General features: G+C 27.0%; 7 protein-coding genes across 7 annotated transcripts; 4 read left to right on the forward strand and 3 right to left on the reverse strand.

The window, feature by feature from the left end:
* The first annotated feature begins 1551 nt into the window (after window positions 1–1551).
* Window positions 1552–2779, forward strand: LOC114123485 (40S ribosomal protein S26). The gene is made up of 4 exons (XM_027986493.2): window positions 1552–1713; window positions 1926–2103; window positions 2178–2311; window positions 2653–2779. Exons 1-4 carry the CDS (start codon window positions 1711–1713, stop codon window positions 2692–2694), a joined length of 357 nt encoding a protein of 118 aa, XP_027842294.1. The 5' UTR covers window positions 1552–1710; the 3' UTR covers window positions 2695–2779.
* Window positions 2780–4617: 1838 nt separating this feature from the next.
* On the reverse strand, window positions 4618–5669 carry LOC114123440 (PEST proteolytic signal-containing nuclear protein-like). The gene is made up of 3 exons (XM_027986414.2): window positions 5381–5669; window positions 5193–5311; window positions 4618–5095 (listed from the first exon to the last, which is right to left on the reverse strand). The coding sequence occupies exons 1-3, from the start codon at window positions 5421–5423 to the stop codon at window positions 4844–4846; spliced, it is 414 nt and encodes a 137-aa protein (XP_027842215.1). The 5' UTR covers window positions 5424–5669; the 3' UTR covers window positions 4618–4843.
* Window positions 5670–7111: 1442 nt separating this feature from the next.
* On the reverse strand, window positions 7112–9087 carry LOC114123457 (glucose-induced degradation protein 8 homolog). Its single transcript, XM_027986446.2, has 4 exons — window positions 8801–9087; window positions 8531–8727; window positions 7695–7892; window positions 7112–7633 (listed from the first exon to the last, which is right to left on the reverse strand). The coding sequence occupies exons 1-4, from the start codon at window positions 8919–8921 to the stop codon at window positions 7457–7459; spliced, it is 693 nt and encodes a 230-aa protein (XP_027842247.1). The 5' UTR covers window positions 8922–9087; the 3' UTR covers window positions 7112–7456.
* Window positions 9088–9595: 508 nt separating this feature from the next.
* Window positions 9596–12483, forward strand: LOC114123453 (phosphatidylinositol 3-kinase catalytic subunit type 3). The gene has a single exon (XM_027986442.2). It carries the CDS (start codon window positions 9765–9767, stop codon window positions 12390–12392), a length of 2628 nt encoding a protein of 875 aa, XP_027842243.1. The 5' UTR covers window positions 9596–9764; the 3' UTR covers window positions 12393–12483.
* Window positions 12484–12546: 63 nt separating this feature from the next.
* On the forward strand, window positions 12547–16654 carry LOC114123456 (probable galactose-1-phosphate uridylyltransferase). Its single transcript, XM_027986445.2, has 7 exons — window positions 12547–12705; window positions 13962–14131; window positions 14191–14396; window positions 14466–14694; window positions 15980–16196; window positions 16269–16374; window positions 16449–16654. Exons 1-7 carry the CDS (start codon window positions 12687–12689, stop codon window positions 16540–16542), a joined length of 1041 nt encoding a protein of 346 aa, XP_027842246.1. The 5' UTR covers window positions 12547–12686; the 3' UTR covers window positions 16543–16654.
* LOC114123455 (adenylyltransferase and sulfurtransferase MOCS3) lies at window positions 16571–19458 on the reverse strand. The gene is made up of 7 exons (XM_027986444.2): window positions 19081–19458; window positions 18210–18282; window positions 17937–18150; window positions 17520–17821; window positions 17215–17444; window positions 16923–17154; window positions 16571–16820 (listed from the first exon to the last, which is right to left on the reverse strand). The coding sequence occupies exons 1-7, from the start codon at window positions 19213–19215 to the stop codon at window positions 16663–16665; spliced, it is 1344 nt and encodes a 447-aa protein (XP_027842245.1). The 5' UTR covers window positions 19216–19458; the 3' UTR covers window positions 16571–16662.
* Window positions 19459–19564: 106 nt separating this feature from the next.
* Window positions 19565–22551, forward strand: LOC114123454 (succinyl-CoA:3-ketoacid-coenzyme A transferase, mitochondrial). Its single transcript, XM_027986443.2, has 10 exons — window positions 19565–19761; window positions 19815–19920; window positions 20503–20732; window positions 20807–21111; window positions 21172–21340; window positions 21404–21524; window positions 21670–21889; window positions 21975–22050; window positions 22113–22283; window positions 22344–22551. The coding sequence occupies exons 1-10, from the start codon at window positions 19696–19698 to the stop codon at window positions 22482–22484; spliced, it is 1605 nt and encodes a 534-aa protein (XP_027842244.1). The 5' UTR covers window positions 19565–19695; the 3' UTR covers window positions 22485–22551.
* The last annotated feature ends 35 nt before the right edge of the window (window positions 22552–22586 follow it).

Consider the following 22586-nt stretch of genomic DNA (forward strand, 5'->3'; position numbering starts at 1 on the left):
ACATATATAAATCTGAAAATATGATAATGAAAATTCACCATTTTATTTCCGTCTGCCATTAAGCAAACAGAAACTTTTCAATTGAAAATATCGTAAAAATTAACAAACCAAAGCATTTTTTTAATAATTTCTCATGATATTAAATCAATAATTAAACTTATTACTTGACAAATCCACGGGTAAAAATCAAAAACCAAATTTTAATAGAAAAAAATTCACTATTTATCATTGGCCAAACAAGAGTTTGTAATTTACACCTACGTAAGTATTTGAAAAAAGTATTTAAAATTTGCACCAAAATAGGTAATCAAAATATTTAATTATTTCGATTCCTCGTTGATGTCAAAAATCGACGTACTAAAATTATAATAATTGTTTTATTAAATATATCAATTAAGCACAAAATAATTTGATTTTTAATACATAAACAAATAAAAAATTGTATTTCATTGAGTATATTTATATATATAAAAAAAAATAATAATAACATTTACAGTATAAATAAATAGAGTGAAATCAAAATTCAAATATTCCTCACTCCTCGGTATTATAAGTATCTTATAATATTATTAATAACAAAAATGCATTTATAACGGCGCGTTAGATAGGCAATTTTGGGACATTTTATTATGTAAATTCTTTTATTTTTTCCAACAATTTAAAAAATAAAATCGCACTTTTTGATAGTTTATTAGTAAAAACTAAAAATGTTGCTTGAAACAGAAATTGCAGCACCCACTCATTACGTGTATGTATGTCTCAAATAACATGAAGTATAAAGCATTGTGACAGAAATCTTTATCATAGTTACTATTCCAAAATGTAAATCAGGATGCTAATACTATAAAGATGATGTCGAAGTATTTATTTATGATTTTAACCTATATTTTATGATGAAATTGTATTATGAATAGTCTTAGTATTTGAAACCAAATAGAACTACTTCATAAAAAATTTACATTGGGCAGTATAGATAAAAACTAATAATCCGCATAAATGTAATAATTTAACTAAATTATAACTAATAATTTAATATAGTTTTCCAGACTATCTGACTATACAATAAAAAAACACATACCTAAACTATTTAGAGTGTTATTTAAACTTTAAAACTATCATAACAAAATTTTGTTAAAAAACGAATACGGCAACAACAAATTAAATGACGAATATTCAATATAATATAAAATACAATATAGTAGGTACTCACAATTTTGCAAAAATGCGAATATTTATCCACACCTTAAATTGCATTAGAGACGAAATACGAAACAATAATAATATCTATTAATCTATTAATATCAACAGTTTTGGATTGTAGGTGACTACATCAGAAATGCAATTAGGAAATATCGTAGACAACCCACACAAAATGAAGAATCTTAATGATTTGAAATTTGAATTTTTTATCATATTTTGGGACTCAAACTCGTCTAGTCGTCTACAGCGCCAAATACAGGCCAACCATATTTACGGAACATTATTATGTAAAAATAATTTTGATTATCGATTAAAAACACAATATTTTCAAATGATTTTTTCTTCCATGAAATATGTAATCCATCGCTACCAAATCAGCCAATTCTCACTTATTGTGAGGTTATGAGTTAAGTCGTCCATTTGATTTCTAGTCCTTTTATGTTGGCTAGTTACGTTCGGATTTCGTTTTTCGTTTGTCTTTGAAGTTTTCTTCCTTAAATCGACATCAAAATGGTAAGTAAATTTAAATAAAATTATTACAATTTAACACTTGTTAAATTTTAACATTGGCTTATATAAATGTTCGGTTGTATCGTGAATATAATACGAATAATTTAATGACTTAGATGTCCATGTGTTCTTTTATATAACGTGCCATAGTGTTGATTGTTTTATTATTAATTTATCTAGTTACAACTCGTTTTAAGTATTGTTACGTTCTTTAGACTCGCAAGCGCCGTAATGGAGGAAGATCAAAACACGGCCGTGGTCACGTCAAGCCAGTGCGTTGTACCAATTGCGCACGCTGCGTACCTAAAGACAAGGCAATCAAGAAGTTTGTTATTCGTAATATTGTTGAAGCTGCCGCTGTCCGTGATATAACTGATGCTAGTGTATATACATGTATGTATCATACAGTTGATGTACAAAAATCTAAAATACTTCAACTTCCACTAATTAGTTTATTTTATTTGTAGCATACCAATTGCCGAAATTATATGCTAAATTGCACTACTGTGTTTCTTGCGCCATCCATTCCAAAGTGGTCAGGAACAGATCGAAGGCTGACCGTCGCATCAGGACACCACCAAGCCGTAACTTCCCACGCGGGGTAAGATTAACTTAGAATTGCTCATTAATTTTTCATCTAAGGGCCGTTCTTACAATGTCCAAACTGTGTCTGATAACGCTATCCGGCAGAAATTCTTATGTGTTTATCGATAAAATTCTACTTGTTAGGTTTAACTGGACACTGTAAGAACGACCCTTAATGTTTTCCCATCATTTAATAGTCTTCATTTATAATTTTCTTATAAAACATTATTAAAATCATAATGATATTGTTTGAAACATTTCAGACATTTTAGAATTATACTACTACTCAAGAATACTTACTTTGCACTAATGTATTTATGTTTATCAGGCACTTAGAATTTATGTTTTGTGTTACAGGATAACAATCGTCAAGGAGGACAACCTCAAAGAAAACCGTAATTCTCATCGTATTTTGGGGATACAAAATTATATTATACCTTCATTTAAGATATAAAAATACATTTTGATTCTGACAAAAATAAAAGATTGTATTTATGTTACCTTAACCTTCCTTTAAAGCTATACAATGATTACCACAAAGATTTTGACTATCTTATTGGTAAGTTTGTGTTCATATGATATTTATAAATCATTAGATTCTTATTACCTATTTTAATATATTTTTATAACCAATTTATCAAATTTTACAGAAATACTTCTCTTAAGTTTTTTTTTTTTATTTTTAAAATTTTTATGTGATAAAACTACCTAATTTCTTATAATATGATTTTAAATTCAATAGTCACATACTAGATCCTAGATAGTATTGTGAATAGGTCAAAACCCCTAAATTAAAACTTACAAAATGAATTGCTATCATGTAACATGTGTGCTTGTAAGACAGATACAGCACATAATATATGGCTCAAATGCCCTTTTAATTTATGTTTGTTTTACTAAACTAATGATTTAAAATAATCTCTAAGTTGTATATAATTAACTAAAAAATGTTTTGAATTAATCTATTGGTTAAATCATTAATAAATTATGCTAATTTTTATTATAATGATGGAAATGGTATTTATTTTTTTGTTTAAGATTAAATTCATTCCATCATATCTATAATAATAAAAGTTACATTGCTACTAGCAGAACTCTAAACAATTGAAAAAATACAATTATTTTAATCTTTTATTAAACAAATTGAATTGACTATATGACATGTTGCAAAGGAAATTTCAATTGATAAAACATCTATTTAAAGTAACAAATTAAAACTTACATTGTTATAAAAATGGTTATCAATTTTTAAGGTAAAAAGATATATATTTCTAATTAAAAAAGCAATGAAAATTGTTGAATCTATATTCAAATATGGTTGCCTATTATTTTATATTTTTATTAATTAACTAAATAGGTAGTGCATTTATTTATAATACTGCTTTAGTTTGCATAATTGTTCATTATTACTGAAAACGAGTAGATATGCACATATATTAATTGTTCTATACTCAAAATTTGAATTAAATGGTACAAAATATAAAACACCATTCCCTAATGGCATCTCATGCTAACATTTTTCTACAGAATCCTATTCTAGTAGGTTTCCTAACCATTTTTGGTTTGCATTTATTTTATTATAGTCAAACATTTTTTTTTAATGAAATCAGCAGTGTAAAATCCTATCTATATCTAAAAAACTGGCAATTACCTTTTTTTCACTCAATAAGTTGTTTCTATAACTTATTTGAGTTATTCAATTTAAAGCTCCTTAAGTACTTTTATCTGATGTGAATTAGGTTTTTAAATAAAAAATTATCTTCTACAAAAATACTTATTCATTTATTACTATTTTTTTTTCAAATATTGTACAAAAAGTTTTTGAGATTTGATGTAGTTTATAGTTGGATATTTAGATATTTACTTCGGCATAAGTAAGAGTTATGCATTGTTTATTTAATTACACTGAATAAAAAGTTCATACAATAAATTTAGATGGTTAGATTATTTTTAAAAGCAATATTTTAAACCAAATGAGTGTTTTTAGCATTTCATATCAATATAAATCAACTGAGTTAATTATTGAATGTATTAATATGGTTATTAACTTAATATTAAGAAAAAAAAATACTTTAAGTAGTTAGTATTAATTAAAAAATAATCATTTAAGTTATGGTGATGGAAATAAATTTGTATATGGCTCTAAAGTAATTTATTAATAGGAACAGTAAATATCTAGTTCTTTCAATACTTTCAATTGGCTTTAAATGTTTAATAGAAAAGCACATTACATAAAATGCAGAGAATAAAAATAGTTTGTATAACTAGGATTGTTACGTTTACTTATGTAAACTGTATTAATGTCATTAAAAAAACAAAATATAAAAATTTTATATTAACATTAAATGTTATATTTATTGCTTGTATATTTTATACACTTTACAGTTCATGAATAAAAAAGGGTCAATTGATTGGACTAAGGGATAAATATCCTCTCAATAATTATTTATAAATACACAGTCATGGTTATCTTAATTAATATTTAAAACTAATTCTGTGCAAAAAATGTAAATACAACATTCACAGTAACTGTGAAAAAAAATAATGATTATTTTTTATCATCAATTAGTGCGTTTGTAGCCTCTTTAAGTGTCTTTTCCATAAGTTTGCCAGTATTGCAAAAACCGTGCTTAGTCTTGCCAAATGAATTGGGTCCGGCTGACGTCGGAGTATCCCTACCAATATTTCTCATACGCATTCTAGCTTCTTTGGGCATTTCTTCAGGTTCCTCATCGCTGACATCACCAAATACTGCAGCGACAGACTTTGATGCTGGTTTTGGTAGAATAGGTGGTTCTTTCTAAAAGCACACATTGAATTGTCAAAACATGTATTGAAATAATAATCTCATAACATTATTTATTTCTCTAATGTTTCACATTAATAATTATACTTACAGTGGCAGGGCTGTTAAGAGTTATCTTGATGCCGGATTTTGCCGGAAGAGTTTTTTTCATCATTCCAAAAGATAATTTAGGTTTCTTGTCTGGTTGTTGTTTTTCTTTCTCAACTCCATCTTGGGAGAAAAAAAATAATAATAAATTTGTATTTTATGACGTAGAATTCTATTCAAACAAATACACACCTTTGGCGGAAATCTCGATTTCATTCGACAGTCGTTTTGACATGATTCAATGGCAATACAGACAATACAGTTTCACAGACGCATAAGAATAAAATTGTGTACAGACACAAAAATAAAACAGTGTTCTTTAGCCTAAGCTATTAGCTAACAAATGAAAGTCTCAAATATTAGCTAGATACGAACCAAGCGTTCAAATTTAAAATTTGAAATGTTATACTATTGTGTACCTATAGTTGGTATTTACCATTTGGTGCTTCGTGTTCACACTTCCAAATCCAAACATTGTTATCAAGCGAATCACAACGTTATCATTAGACGTTGGATAAAAACAAAAAACAAAACAGTGTTCATATACCGAATAACCGGTGTATGGTTAATAATTCATAAAATTATTTTCTTTGTATACAGTGTGGACAGAGACAGACAACAAGACGTACTGTAGTAATAATATTATGGTCTTAATCCGAGTTCCGACTGATCCGAGTCATCACAGAATTTCCACTTTCATACCGCGATATTTCAAATAAAATTTTATTATATATCCGTAGTTACTGAATTGTGACCTTTCAAACGTCCATTCGGTAAATTTGTTATAATTGCCTAATTTATCATAAATCGGTTATTAAACATTAGTTTCGTAATTGTTAATTATTATTGATTTAACTGATACATATTTTTTTTTTAATTACGATTTCAATAACAGTCATCAATCACTCTATACCACATGCCCTTTGAATGAACTTAACTTTAACAAAGTCGTCTAAAGACTAGAATTAGCTTAATTTCTTGAAAGTGTAAATAATGCTAGAATAAAACTACAATTATACTTTTATAAAAATACAATTAATTTGTGTAGCATACACCTAATATGAATATTTAATAGCATTTCTGTTATGCGTCAAGAATATATTTGTGTATGTATATGTAAAATATAGTTTTTTGATAAACATTACAAAAATGATTAGGAAGTAGGAACTATAAGAAAATATTTTATTATTAGCATTTGCAAATAAAAAAGTTCGACAGACATCACTTTATGTGCAGGCATCGAGCTGTTGGAAAATAGGAATCATACACAATTGTAAAAGCGCCTACAGTTGTTAGCAAATTCAATTAAATTATAAAAAAAAACCTAGCTTTTTCTACACAAAAATGCTACACTTTGTAAAATGTTTTTGTTTAATGAACAATTTGTTTTACACAAATGTTAAAGTTTTAATATTTGTTTTAAAGATAAATATTATTATTTTCATTATTAAAATATTACTTTTTAGTATATTTTAACTATTTAGAAGATAATCTAAAAATAGATAAGAGAAATAAAATTTGATCTACTGGCTACCTTTTTTTATTTTTGTTATTTCTAAAAGGAATAGCTATTGAATTTGGGTCGAAAGTTATGCAGAAGGTTATTAAAGATTTGGATACCATAATACCAAATACATATTGATTCACTGCCTACTGACAATGTGAACGTTTATCATGAACTTAGACTACAATACTATGGATATAGCTATGCGAATAATTGTTCTAGAACCAAATTGTGTCTGAAATCATCCCTATCACCTTCAAAATTTCACGGTATATCGCACTAATACACTTCATGAACTTAATTGGGAAATTGATGTAATATTATCCATTTCAGTATGCCACCAAAAAAACATATAATTCATAAGAAGCCACTTTCTTACTAATATTATAGATTATATATAAATTTTGAATTAAAAAACATTATTAATAAATGAAACTATACAATACATTTTTTTGGTAAAATGTCACATAATATACAAATAATATTGAATAAATCTGAGTATTCTAATAACTTAATAATTACTTAATAATTACATTTAAAAACTTTGTTGGCTAACAAAATCCGAGAAATAAATTTAAATGTATAGTTTTTCTTAACTTGTTTATAATAATGCTTCATATCTAAAGATGTATATAATAATATTAGGAAAGTAGTTATGAATAATTAATATTAAAAAAAAAAAAAACAATATTCAAAATTTAATCCTTATGTTCAAACAGCCAAAAAGAGTCACAACACACGTCGTCGTACTCGTTAATTGTGCGTCATTTAGGAGGTTCCAATGTAGCTGAACCAAAATCGGTCATATGAGGAAATTTTACTTTTTTCCTGTCCAACTCATCTTGTGCCCACATTATTAGCTTCATAAGATTGTAAAGTTTTGGTGTAATTGTTGGTTGATTGTGAAATCTCAAAATAGCTGCATTCAGCTCGCTAGACACCTGTTAAATATAATAAGAAAACATTTAATTTTATATAAAATTTTATAATATCACATGTTACTTTTTGTCTATGTGTAGTCTGAAGAAGATCAGCAAATGGACTCTTTTGAGGTTCTTCGAATGCTAATAATGCAAGTGTTCTTTCTAGTTCTGTAAGTATAGTAGGATTTCCTTCTCCAACTTCTGATAGTTTAGCTTGGGCAAATACAAGAGCTTCTTCAATATTACCTTCTTTGATAAGTTCAATCAGATGCAGTTGCTTCAAAATAAATATAAACAAATAAAATAAAATATTACTATTATTTTTTTAAATTGAGACATAGTTACAGGTATACATAAATCATAAAAAAAAATTAGAAATGTGTAATATAGAAGTATAAATTTAATATCTGTAATTTTAATAATTTATAATTATACATCTAAATATGATATTATATGTTTTAATTACTTCTGATATTTAGTTGATTTTTTGTGACTAAACTAACTTGTTGACTTTATGTAGTTTTTTTTTTTTTACATGTGTTATCTTTAAATAAGTCATATCCTCCACCCCTCATTCACAAATAAGATTATTTATTTACAAAAAAGTTTCCTCATAAAAAATATTGCTGCATTAATTATTTTACGACCAGATCAATTTAAACTTTTAATAGACTTACGAAATACTTAAAAACTATAAAATATTATGTCAAAAAAAAAATTAAATTATACAATAGGTATACTGATCAGTTTTATAATAAAACAAAATAGATTTTTAGTCTCAACAGTTAAACAAATGATAAGCAGGTACTTATTGTTCTAATTAGACAAAATGCAAATCATTATAAAAATAGACACAATCTAATTGAATTAAAACAAGATGATAGGTATTGAACAACGTAATGAAAAACAATTAACCTGTAAATGAAAATATAAATCACGATCGTCATCAAGTAGACCAGGATATAATTGATTGATTAGTGTAATAGCTTCTTGCATTTTTCCAGACTGTACAGACTCTATCACTTTAATCCGATCTCCCAAGGTATTTAACTTGAGGGGAGAACTAATACCAGCTTCTTGTTCAAATTTTTCTGCTGCTTCTTTGAATCCTTCTACAATATTTAACACGATTTGCATACATTTTTAAGATGTACAAGTGAACAAAAAGTAATTGTTTACACATACCAGACACTAAGTAGTTCATAATAAGTTTGTTCATGTCTTTACGGTTGACTTTCATATTTTCGATTCGACTAAGCCAATCTGGCTTGGTAACGTTTGGCTGCGTTGATGGTGAAAAGCTCATGATTGCTATACCAATCAATCTGTTAACGCACAATTAACGTACAAGTCAAAATCACAGCAAAACAATAAAAGTAAATCACCTGTAGACGAGAGTAATAAACGAAAAACAAACAACTAAGAAAAATAATGAATATTGTAAAGTGTTACGGGAATAATAAAAAAAATAATATGATGTCAAAAGCTGCTGTGATATCAATATTATAATATTATGGTCATATGGTTACTTTTCTTGATTTTAATCTCAAAGGTGGTAACAGTGAGATAATACTATCAAATTTTTATCCTCAACATTTACCACAGATTTCTATAATATAGAAATTAGTAGTTAGTAGTTACTACTGTTTTTCGAAATATTTTTAATCATAGGCTTAACTACAAACAAGCTAAAACTTAAGTCAAAACATTCTGAATCATAGAAAAAAAATTAAATGCTTGAACTTAGTTTATAAGTCCCATAATGACTTACTAGTAACTACAGAATATTTAGATAATATCTGTGATGATAACTGATAACCATTTTATCTTAAGTTTATTTGCAAGTTCTAATATTGATATTTAAATTAAATGTTTACTGCTTAGTTATTTAACTTTTTAGTACCATGGGAAAAAGTTAAGAGATAAATAGTCTTTTAATATTGAAATACTCTAACTGTGGTGTGAATTGTGAAGGTAACTGTAGTGTTATGTTGAAATACCAAAGTCGTAAATTATGTTAATTTTATTTTTATAAAGAGCGTGGGTATTTAAATTTGTTGTTTACAAACAATAGGATCTATAAATGATGTAAGTGATCATTTATTTTAAAACTATTAGGTATTTCATATTGGATATCAAAACAGCAAAGATGAGTAATAATCTGAATAGCACTTTTAACTATGTGTATAGTTGTTCATTAGAGACAAATGTTCAGATAAAAATTGGAACCCTTGAAGGTATCAAGCACAACATTGATTATGAAAAAATACTTAATGATCCAATGAAAAAGTTTTCTGGTTTATACCAAAAGCAAATTTCTGATCTGGTAGTATACTGCCAAGTATACAGCGACGGTAAACCACTTAGTTTGCCAGTTTCGACTTCTTACAAACATTTTACTAACCGCTGGAGCTGGAATGAATGGGTTGTATTACCGATCCAGTTTAGTGATCTGCCAAGAAATGCATTATTAACGCTGACAGTGTATGACTGTGCTGGACCAGCTTCTATGACTGCAGTTGGTGGTACATCTATATCATTGTTTGGCAAACACGGTGTTTTTCGACAAGGTATGATTGACCTTAGAGTATGGCCTGATAGAGAAGCTGATGGTAACATATCTTCTACACCGGGAAAGTGTTTGTCAGACACTAATCGTATGCAATCTCTTGCTAAATTGGCCAAACAGCATAGGAATGGCAATATTCCCGAAGTTGACTGGTTGGACAGGTTAACATTTAGAGAGATTGAACTTATCAATGAAAAAGAAAAAAAGACCTCCAATTATCCTTATTTAATGATAGAATTTCCAGAAATTATATCAAATGCTACTGTCTATAGTGTTGTGCATTATGAACAAGACGGTGATGAAATATATCCATTTAGAGTTAATCCAGATATAGTTACTGTACCAGATGCTGAAGTGATGCAGGAAAATTTAGTAGAAAGTAAACATCATAAACTTGCCAGAAGTTTAAGAAGCGGAATATCAGACAAGGATGCAAAACCAACTGCAACAATAAGAGATATGTTAAACACTATTGTTGGTTATCCACCAACAAAAATATTAACAACTGAGGAACAAGATCTTATATGGAAGTATAGATTTTATCTTTGTAATCAAAAAAAAGCTCTAACAAAATTTCTAGAATGTGTAAACTGGAAATTGCATGGAGAGGCTATGCAAGCATTAGATATGATGTATCAATGGGCTCCAATGGATGTAGACGACTCATTGCGTTTATTAAGTCCAGCATTCAAACATTCTTCAGTACGCAAATATGCTGTAGAACGATTGCAACAAGCAACTGATGAAGATTTACTGTTGTATTTATTGCAGCTGGTTCAAGCTCTTAAGTATGAAAACTTTGAACACATCAACAATAGCTTAAAGTTAATGGAAGATAAATATCCTGTAACCGATAGTCTTACGGAGTCAATATCTGGACTAAGTTTAAAAGACAGCAGTGACAGTAACATTGCTTGTACAATTAATCATTTTGAAATGTGTAAGCCTGAAGATATGGACTTGGCGCGGTTTTTGATTCATAGGGCAAGTAAAAACTTCAGTTTAGCTAATTATTTTTATTGGTATTTGATGATTGAATGTGAAGATCAAGACTCCACTATTAAACAAGATATACGTGTTCGTAACATGTATTTAAGTGTTATGAAAACATTTCTGATGACTTTGTATAATGGTAGTCCAGAATGTCAACGAATACATGGAATGTTGACCCGTCAACAAAACTTTATTGATCGTTTGGTAAAAATAATCAAAACTGTTGCCAGGGAAAGTGGCAACCGTAAAAAGAAAACCGATAAGCTCCAAGCATTATTAGGTGAAACTGATACTAAATTTAGTTTTATGTCTTTTGAACCTTTACATTTACCACTTGACCCGAGTATACATATTACCGGGATAGTTCCTGAGAAAGCAGTCCTTTTCAAGTCTGCTTTAATGCCTTCAAGACTCACATTTATGGTACAAGACAACAAAGAGTATGTAGCTATTTTTAAACATGGTGATGATTTGCGACAAGATCAACTCATATTACAGATTATCACACTTATGGATAAACTTTTAAGAAGTGAAAACTTAGATTTAAAACTTACTCCATACAGAGTGTTAGCAACAAGCACACGACACGGTTTTGTGCAGTTTGTAAATTCACTACCTGTTGCTGAAATATTAGCAACAGAAGGTTCAATACAAAATTATTTCCGTAAAACCCATCCAAATGAGAATGCACCCTTTGGAATATCTTCTGATATTATGGAGAATTATATAAAAAGTTGTGCTGGTTACTGTGTTATTACATATTTACTGGGAGTCGGTGATCGTCATTTTGATAATTTATTATTGACTTCAACGGGTAAACTGTTTCATATAGATTTTGGATACATATTGGGTAGAGATCCTAAACCATTGCCTCCACCTATGAAATTAAGCAAAGAAATGGTTGAAGCAATGGGTGGTGTTAACAGTGAACATTATCATGAATTCAGAAAATTATGTTATACTGCATTTTTACACTTGAGGCGCCATGCTAATCTTATACTAAATCTTTTCTCGTTAATGGTAGATGCCAGTGTACCAGATATTGCACTAGAACCAGATAAGACTGTTAATAAAGTTCAAGACAAATTCAGATTGGACTTGGGCGATGAAGAAGCTGTTCATTATTTCCAAAATCTATTGGATGTATCTGTTACTGCTGTGATGGCAGTACTTGTTGAACAGTTACACAAATTTGCTCAATATTGGAGAAAATAAAATATAAAAATACCCAATTAACTGTTGATTATTTATTATACTATTTTTATATAATTAATTATTTACACATAATATATATTTTTTAATGATCTATATTTTTTTTTTTCATATCTTAAGATGAATGTTATTTATGAATTGATAATTAGCTATATCATTGTGTTATCTTATCTTTAAAAATGTGTAAGCCTTAATACGTCAGTTGAATAATTGTTGATTTGTTCTCAAGTATATCTTTTTATAAGACAAATCATATTTATTTGATACATTCAACAAAAAATAAATTTAAGACACATCATGGAGTTCAATGCATCTGGTAATTATTTCATCACAATTTCATTTAATTTATTCATTTATTATAGATGGGTGTGTAAACATTTTAAAAATTTTTTCTTACAAAGCTTTTATTTAAAATGAATTAAGTTAACAATTATATATTTGTATAATTGTTATATTATATTTCAGATAGTTTATTGAAGTTATTTAACCTATTGTCTAGTGAATGAATTATGTAAATATGTATGTTAAAACCTACAGCAAATATTATTTTAAGCTTATTTAAAAAATCATAAATTACTTTAATAAAGTATACTAGGATTGAAATTTGGTGTTTATAATTTGTATAGCTGTATACTTAACAAAATTAAATAAAACCACTTGTGACAATAACTAAATTATTTTTTAATGTTTTAATAAACATATTTAACCTAATACTATTATCTTAAAAAAAATTATTCAAAATTAAAATAGACTTAGATTGTAAGCATCTTCTTAATATCTAAGTGCTTTATTGTCTACAGTTTATTTTTATGCAAAATTTTAGTTCTATAATAATAATAACTTGATGTAGGACTAAATAAAAAAGTTATTTTATAAGATAATAACATGACTAAATTTAAATTTTTCAATAATATTCATAAATTATAGTTGGTGAAATAACCAAAGTTAAAATATCATTTTATTATACTATTTAAGTGGTTGTAATGTTTAGTACATTGGTTTTCTATTATAAGAAAAGGTCATATAAAGATAACCTTATAATATATTTCTTATTTATAACTTCATGAGAAGTGTTTAATTATAAATGTTGAATAAAAGTTCGAAAAGATCTTTATGATGATTTTCTTTTATAAATTTGATTATTTTACTTAGTATGATAAAAAATATGATGTAATACATCATTTTATAAACTTTTTAAAATACAACAAGCAACTACCTAATAGTTGTTAATTATAAACAAAATATTTATCAAGGTCAAGAAGTATATAAAATCCCCATATATTTAATAAAATCTATAGAAATGGTTATATCATAACATGAAGTTTAAAATAAGTCAAATTTAACTAAAAAAAAAAATTAGTACAAACATTTAAGTTTTTTTGAATATTCAATAATAAAAATATTTTCTTCAAATTATTTATAAATTATAAATTTATAATTAAACGCATATTACAAGTTAAAAAAACAAAATGAGTAGTTGATTTATTTGGTGATACTTACACATATTTATTGTACAGTAAACAGAATTATCCTTTTTTAGTTTTTAAATTATATCTTAAAATTTTAATTTAGAACATCCGCATAAAAGGTACAATCCATTAAAAGGAGAATGGATTTTGGTTTCTCCTCACCGAATGAAAAGACCTTGGGATGGACAAACAGAAACTGTGCACAGCGACATGGGTCCAGAATTTGATCCTACCAATCCACTATGTCCTGGTGTAGTCAGGAGTAGTGGTATTGTTAGTATAAAAACATATAATATTTTAATCTATAATATTATAATTTAAAATACTTTTAGTTAACTCCAGATTATAAGTCCACATATGTTTTTACAAATGACTTTCCTGCCATGTTAGAGGATACACCATCACCTCCCCAAAGTGATGATCCTTTGTTTCAAATTGAAGGAGTTAAAGGGACATGCCGTGTTATGTGTTTTTATCCTAAATCCAATGTAACTATTGCTCTCATGTCAATAAATGATATAGTAAATGTGATTTCAAGGTACAATTTGTAGTACATTATATACATTTAACATTATGTTGTTCATTTTTACTATATTTTTTTTTACAGTTGGATACAGCAATTAGAAGAACTAGGAAAAACCTATACTTGGGTGCAAATTTTTGAAAATAAAGGTACTATGATGGGTTGTTCTAATCATCATCCTCATTGCCAAATATGGGCTTGTTCGTTTTTACCAAATGAACCACGTATAAAAGATATTCATCAGAGAGAATACTTGGAAAAATATGGAAGACCAATGCTGATGGATTATGTTGATCGGGAATTGAAAGCAAAAGTATGAAATATTAAATATTATACAATCTTTGTGCTGAAGAAAGCATCATTTGATCAAAGCCTCTTTTAAGGTTATTATATACTATAGTGTAACACTATAGCCTATAGAATACATTTCTATGACCAATGCCATGATAACTATCTTTGGTGGAAAAATATGATTTGGAGTCCCTATTTAACATGCATTGTTAAACTCATATAACAATATAAATACAAGTGTACAACAAATATCAACTCTGAAATATAATAATAATTAATATTTTAAAATTAAGAAAAATATTTATTTTTATAAATTACACGTAAAATTTATACTTAAAGAAAATAAATATGTATCTTTTATTAGTCTCTCTTAAAATGAGTAACATTTAAGGCACTTATTCTATTTATACAGCCCTCTAAGTAAAACACTGTCTATGACTATATAACTTCTTTACATGATATATAGGGTTACCATAAAAGTTTAAGTATTGACTGGGACATTGTTTTTTTTTTTTTTTTACAAATAATTTCAACAACCTTCTTTTAAATTATAAAATGTACAACACAATGTAATATATGTGTATTATATAGAAATTAATAATAATAGCATTAAATTTAGTTAATTCAGTATTACATGGTGTCATGGTTACATACTTATTTTACAGCACTTTTTGAATTTTATGTTTAAGTATGAATTATTATAGAAATAGATTAAAAATAAATTAATGATTATATTAAAATATTTGATTAATTATTTATAATTTATATTTTTCTGACATTTTCACACATCATTTTATTATTGAATTTAGAATATAAATTTAAAAATATAATTTATAATTTTTGGTACCTTTTTTTACTTACACTTATCGGTTAAGTCTTAACAGGGACTTTGGGAGAGTCTAATGGGACGACCGGGACCGAAGTTATAAACTGGTGACATGTCCAGGTATACCAAGACATATGGCAACCATATAATATACCATTGTTTGTCCCAGTCAATAACTTTTTTTGAATTAGGTAATATTTTTTAATCAATAAATTAATTAGTTAGATTGGAAAAAAATTAAAGTATTTTTTGTTTATGAAACTAAAAATAAAAAGAGCAAAGTTTTTGTTATTGTGTTAGGTACTTAGAAATATTTTGTGATTTTTTTAAAAATAATTAAAATGTATTACTATTTATTTGTATTTATTATCAAGTACTGGTAGAAAGTAGAGTGCTATGTACCTACCAAGGATAATTATTTAAATATACTTATATTAATTTTTTAGAGAAATTACTTTTAAAAACATATACTGTTAAATAGATAAGAATTGTTACTGAAAATCAACACTGGGTTGTTTTGGTGCCATTTTGGGCTATATGGCCATATGAGACTATGGTATTACCTAAGAGACACATAAAAAGGATGAATGAAATTACAGAACACGAAAAAACAACTTTGGCATCGGTAATGAAAATCTTGACAATAAAATATGATAACATGTTCAAAACATCATTTCCATATTCAATGGGTTGGCATGGTATGTAAAATATAACTACAAAAATTAAGCTTATAAATAATTATACTAACTTTATTACCAATATATTGTTAGGTGCACCAACTGGACCAAATTGTGAAAATAGTGACCATTGGGTATTCCATGGAATTTATTTGCCACCATTGTTACGTTCAGCAACAGTGAAAAAATTCATATCTGGGTAAATAACATTATAATATTTATTTTTAAAGATGATTGATCATTAATCAATTATACTCATATGTATATGTTTAGATTTGAGTTATTGGCTCAATGCCAAAGAGATTTGACTGCAGAACAAGCTGCAGAACGATTACGATTACAATCAGATATTCACTATTTACAATAAAACCAAATAAACATATTTAGCTCAAGAGTAAAATTCAAATGGACCTTTTTATTATCAAAATAATTGCCATGTAACAATATTATAGTAGTTACAATATAGTTTATCAACAATATTTTATTTTTAATACATTGGAAAATCGTTGTCTACTTGCATACTCCATTCATATAATCCTCCTACAACATCTTTTATCCATTTAACATTGTTTGTTATCTCAGTGTATTTTCTTAACTCATCTACTGCTCTTTGAGAGTCGTTGCCTCGACGACAAATAGTAATTACTGTAAAAAAATATATGTACAATATTAATATTGTAATATTACAAGTATTTTTGTCTGAAAATGTACCTAACAAAATTATTAATCTATGTCAATTTTACTTACAGTTTGGTGTTATGTTACCAAATGAATTGATATCTTTAATCAACTTAGAACGAGTATCTTTATTTTTCAAATCATTTAGCTGAATATTTATTGAAAAAGGTAAATGACACATGTCATATTCTACTTTTTTACGTACATCTATCATCAAAAATGGTTGTTTTTTAGATACCAATTCAATTAAATCTAAAACTGTTATGCGTTCATTTTCTTTCAGCAAATTAAGCACTTTAAACTAATAAAATAAACAACCAATCAATTAATATATCAAAAATCTTATGCATATTATATTTACTTTATCATTTGCTTTTGATCCACAAAACTCTTCATAATCCATATTTATTGTTATATCTTCTGGGTTTTTAGTGCATATACATCCACTTCGTTTTACATTTGTTAATTTAATTTTCTTGAACTCACAATCTCCCCCATCATATAACAGTAAACTGTTGTGTAATACATTTGGATGATCAATAATAATTTTGATAGTTTCCATTGCTTGCAGAACCCCAATAACGCCAGGAACTGTAAATAATAATTAGTGTAAATGTTTTGTACATATCTATACAAGGACAAAAATAACTAATTATAAATTGTTACCTGGTCCTAAAACACCTGCTGAAGCACAATTCCCTACAGTTTCAGGGGATTGTGGTTTTGGATGTAAACATCTAAAGCATACGGATCCTTTGTAGTTATAAACGGTTAGTTGTCCATCACAATGTATAGCTGATCCTGAGACTAAAGGCTTACCAGCTTTTACACAAGTATCATTAATTATATATCGAGTAACTAAATTATCACTAGCATCTATAATTACATCATACTGTTTAAAAATGTCCAATGAGTTATGACCGTCCAATTGAACGTCATGGACAATAATGTTAACATCTTCATTCATACTGAAAATGTTACAGATAACCATTATTTAAAAATAATAAAAGTAGTAATAAGATGAATGTTTGTATAAACAATTTTTTAGGTAATAAATAACATTAAAGTACAAACACTACAAACCGATTTAATGACAGTTTTCCAGAATCAACTTTTCGCATACCAACATTGCACTGAGCATGCAACAACTGTCTATGCAAATTACTAAGTTCAACTTCATCATAGTCAACTAATCCAATTGTACCCACACCAGCACTTGCTAAATACATTGATGATGGACATCCTAGACCACCAACTCCAATTATAAGAACACTTGACGTTTTTAATTTTTTTTGTCCTAATTAAAAATTAATAATTTTAATAATCATAAAAGTAAATAAACAAAAATGTTTTTACCTTCAACACCAATTTCTGGTAAAATCATCTGTCTGCTATAACGGTTAATATCAAGTTTAGTCAAGCAATGCTTCTGAAATATTAAAAAATGTAAAGTACATATTAATTGCATATAAATAATAAACAACAATGTTCAATAATATACTATTTACATTAAGACTTATATAAAATTTAAAACGCATACCTATTTGAAATAAAATATTTTAAAGTTTTAAGATTTTATAAGGTATACCAGATACCTTAATAATATTACAGTAAAAATGTTTTCATAGGCACAAAAATATGAAAACTTGCAAGTATACAAATATTTCAAGTATTAAAATATTATAATTTATAACAGTACTTATTTTTAAGTACATTTGGCATAAAATACAAAAATAAATATTTAAAAAAAATATTTGTACCTACTTATAAATAATTAAAAAAAAAATTGCAAATAAAAAAAAATTATTCAATAAATAGTTAGAAAGTTAATACTGAACTATAGATGAACTATTTTAAAAATTGTCAAATTTTTTTTAGAATAATTCTAAGTAGAAGCTATATTTTTATTTTTTTGGAGCTGTACCTTACATTATTCAAATTCAATTATTTAATTTTTCATACTTTCTTCTATTTTTAAGGCATAAATAAATATCCAAATTGATAAAAAAACAAAATCGCAATTTAGTGTAAAACAATTATTTGATTGAATTTTGGGAAGCTTTGCAATATTTTTGTATTTTCAATATTATTCACTATGACAGTATACATAATCATATTATAATATAATCAAACTTTTATTAGTTTCATTAACTTAAATCTCGGAACTTGAAATTACAAGTTTGGAAAGCACTTTATATTGTATGACCTTTTGATATTTATTAGGTACCTGTTTTTTTTTCAATAATGCAGTTTTTTTATTCAATTCAACTTTTAAAAGTGCTATCTCGGCAGATAATCGACTTATTTCTTCATCATTGTTAATGCCATTCATGTCTTCAGTATTATCTAAACACGATGTCATTTTTAATACATTTGACTATCTGAATCAACGTGTTAACTGATTTTTAACAGAACAATGAAGTACGAATAGTACGATACAGTTTAGAGACTACAGTTCACAATCAACCACAACTAATTCTTCCAATTTTTCAGTTTATTTAAAAGTTATAACTTAAAACGGACTTCTTGTAATTTACAAGCACAAAATAGATAAAACCATTTAATCATCTACAACACGTGAGTTGCTTGAAAATTGAAGTTTGAATCACCAAAAACCATATTGTATACCTGCGCACAGAATAGTAAGTTGATAACGCAAACCCGATTATAAAAAGTCTACATTCTGATAACATAACGATAAAAAAATTAGAGTTCAAACTTTAATATCTTTTTTATATTGAGTGAAAAATTATTTAAAACCGAGATAACAAGTGTACGAGACCACTTATGTTTAATCTTTTGTAACACACATAAATAATATAATAATATATAATAATATATCATGTTTTTACTAAATAAAAATCGTCGTTTTAGACCAACGGCAAGAAATCTTGTTGTCGTGTTTCAGGTGAGACGATTAGAAGTGTATTTTGTTCTAAACTTAATAAATGTATTTTTTAGGTGTCAAACTTTAGTGTCAATGTTAGTCTAAAAAAACAAAAAATTTATACATCTGTCAGCCATGCCTTAGAGGATATTAAACCTGGCAGTTCAATTCTATTTGGTGGTTAGTTAAATGATGAATATTATTTAATAGTTTAGTTATAATATACTCTATTAATGACGTTAGAGTAAATTATTATTTAATTAAATTAACAATATATATAATAAATGACAGATTTTTATGTATACATTTATTTAATGTATTTTTTATTTTAAAAATATTCTTATAATCAATAATATTGATTTATTTAACTAAGTTGTTAAATGTAGTTTTTAAGTTTTCTATTTTATCTCACATTAAAATAGTTAGTGTGTCATAAAAATGTATCAGAAACAATATATTTTACAGAATTATTTTAATGTTGGACTTGCATGTTAGTAATAAGACTATTAACATATATAGTATTATAATATATTAAAATTCTTTGTAATATTTTTAGAATAAATGAATATTGTTTTCAAATGAAACAAAAATTTAAACCAATAAATTAGACTCATAATGTTTTAAAATTAACATAGTATAGTTGTATTTCTTACTGATTCAAATTCAAATTGTTTTTAACATGTTCTATAATTCATTAGGAATCATGAAAAATAAATTATAACAATGAAATATGTTAATTTTTTATTTTTTTTATAATTAAAGGTTTTGGTCTTTGTGGTATCCCTGAAAAACTAATTGATGGTTTAGTAGAACGAGAAGATATAAAAGACTTGACAGTAATAAGTAATAATGCAGGTATAGATAATTTTGGCCTGGGAAAGTTATTAAAACAAAAGAAAATATCTAAAGTAATTGGTTCATATGTGGGTGAAAATTCTGAATTTGTTCAGCAATATCTAAATGGAGAACTTACAGTTGAACTTACTCCTCAAGTTTGTAGATTAATAATATTAATTAGTTTCATATTGTACGCTAGCTCCATATGATTCTAAAATCTCATTTTTAGGGAACACTAGCTGAACGTATACGTGCTGGAGGTGCAGGAATACCAGCATTTTATACTCCAACTGCCGTAGGTACACTTGTGGAAGAAGGTGGTATTCCGCTAAAGTATGCATTGCATAAAGAATCAGCTGAAGATAATGAGAACAATGAAGCCAATGATAACCACCAAAGTGTGGAAATCGCCAGTGATGTTCGAGAAACTCAAGTGTTTGACAATAAGACTTATGTTTTGGAAAGGGCAATTACTGCTGATTATGCAATCATTAAAGCACAAAAAGCTGACCACGAAGGAAATCTTGTGTTTAAGTAATAATACTAACAAAAAAATTGTGTTGACATTTGTATTAATAATTTTAATTTTGGTAGTAAATCAGCTCGAAACTTTAATTCAGTCATGTGTGCAGCTGGGAAAACTACAATTGTAGAAGTTGAAGAAATTGTTGAAAATGGTTCTATTGACCCTGATCAAGTTCATGTTCCAGGAATATATGTTGATAGAATTGTGCTGGGCAAAGATTACGTTAAAAAAATTGAAGTAAAATATTCATCTAATATAAATTAAATACATTGAATAATAAAAGAACTGTTAAACATTTAGAAAACAACTTTGTCCAAAAAGTCTGATGAATCAATTTCCATGTTAGTTAATTCACCTGCAGCTCAATTAAGAGAAACAATTGTTAAGCGTGTAGCTCTTGAATTCAAAAATGGCATGTATAGTATCCTTTTGTTTGACGATTATATATTATTTTAAATTATACTTTTATGTTAACCCACTTGCCTTTATAAAGTGTAGTTTTACTATCAATACTATAGGTTTAAATGGCTTAATAATTAAATACCCTTAACGAATAGTTTAAACAGTTAATTTGGGCATAGGCATGCCGATGTTAGCTAGTAATTACATCCCCGAGGGTGTCCATGTAATGTTACAAAGTGAAAATGGTATTATCGGCCTTGGTCCATATCCTTCATCCAAAAAAAGTGTTGATCCCGACTTAATAAATGCTGGTAAAGAAACGGTAACCGTCATACCTGGTAGCAGTTTTTTTGGTAGCGAAGAAAGTTTTGCAATGATAAGAGGGTAACTATGCTGGAGCTATGAATTATGATTTTCTATAGGATATAATTGTTTTTTTTTTTTTTAATTTTTTTGTGTTATAAATTAGAGGTCATTTGGATCTAACTGTATTGGGTGCAATGGAAGTGTCTCAATATGGGGATTTGGCTAACTGGATGATACCGGTAAATATTCAATATTACTTATATATTTCTTGATTTACTTGAAATAATTTATTTTTAACCAGGGAAAATTAGTAAAAGGTATGGGTGGTGCCATGGACCTTGTGTCAGCTCCACGTACCAAAGTCATAGTGGTCATGGAACATACAACAAAAGATGGTCATCCAAAAATTATGTCTAGTTGTACTCTTCCATTAACTGGTAGTCGATGTATAGACAAAATTATCACAGAGAAGGTAATTTATATTGTTATTTAATATTTGTTAAATATTTAAAATGATAAAATTAATTTTCAGTGTGTATTCGACGTGGATCCCGAGAATGGATTGACTTTAGTTGAAATTGCTGATGGTGTTGAACTTGTAGACATAGTTCAAAGTACTGGGTGTGAATTTGTCAAAGCAGACGACTTAAAAATAATGGGACAAGTAGAATAGCTCTAAATGATAATAAAATTACTAATATGTATAACCTGTTATGTTAATAAAATCAATTTTGCATTTAGTGTGTATGTGTATATTGAAAAATTGTAATACCAA

The sequence above is a fragment of the Aphis gossypii genome, chromosome 3 (assembly GCF_020184175.1).
Source record: "Aphis gossypii isolate Hap1 chromosome 3, ASM2018417v2, whole genome shotgun sequence".
In the NCBI taxonomy this organism is placed as follows: domain Eukaryota; kingdom Metazoa; phylum Arthropoda; class Insecta; order Hemiptera; family Aphididae; genus Aphis; species Aphis gossypii.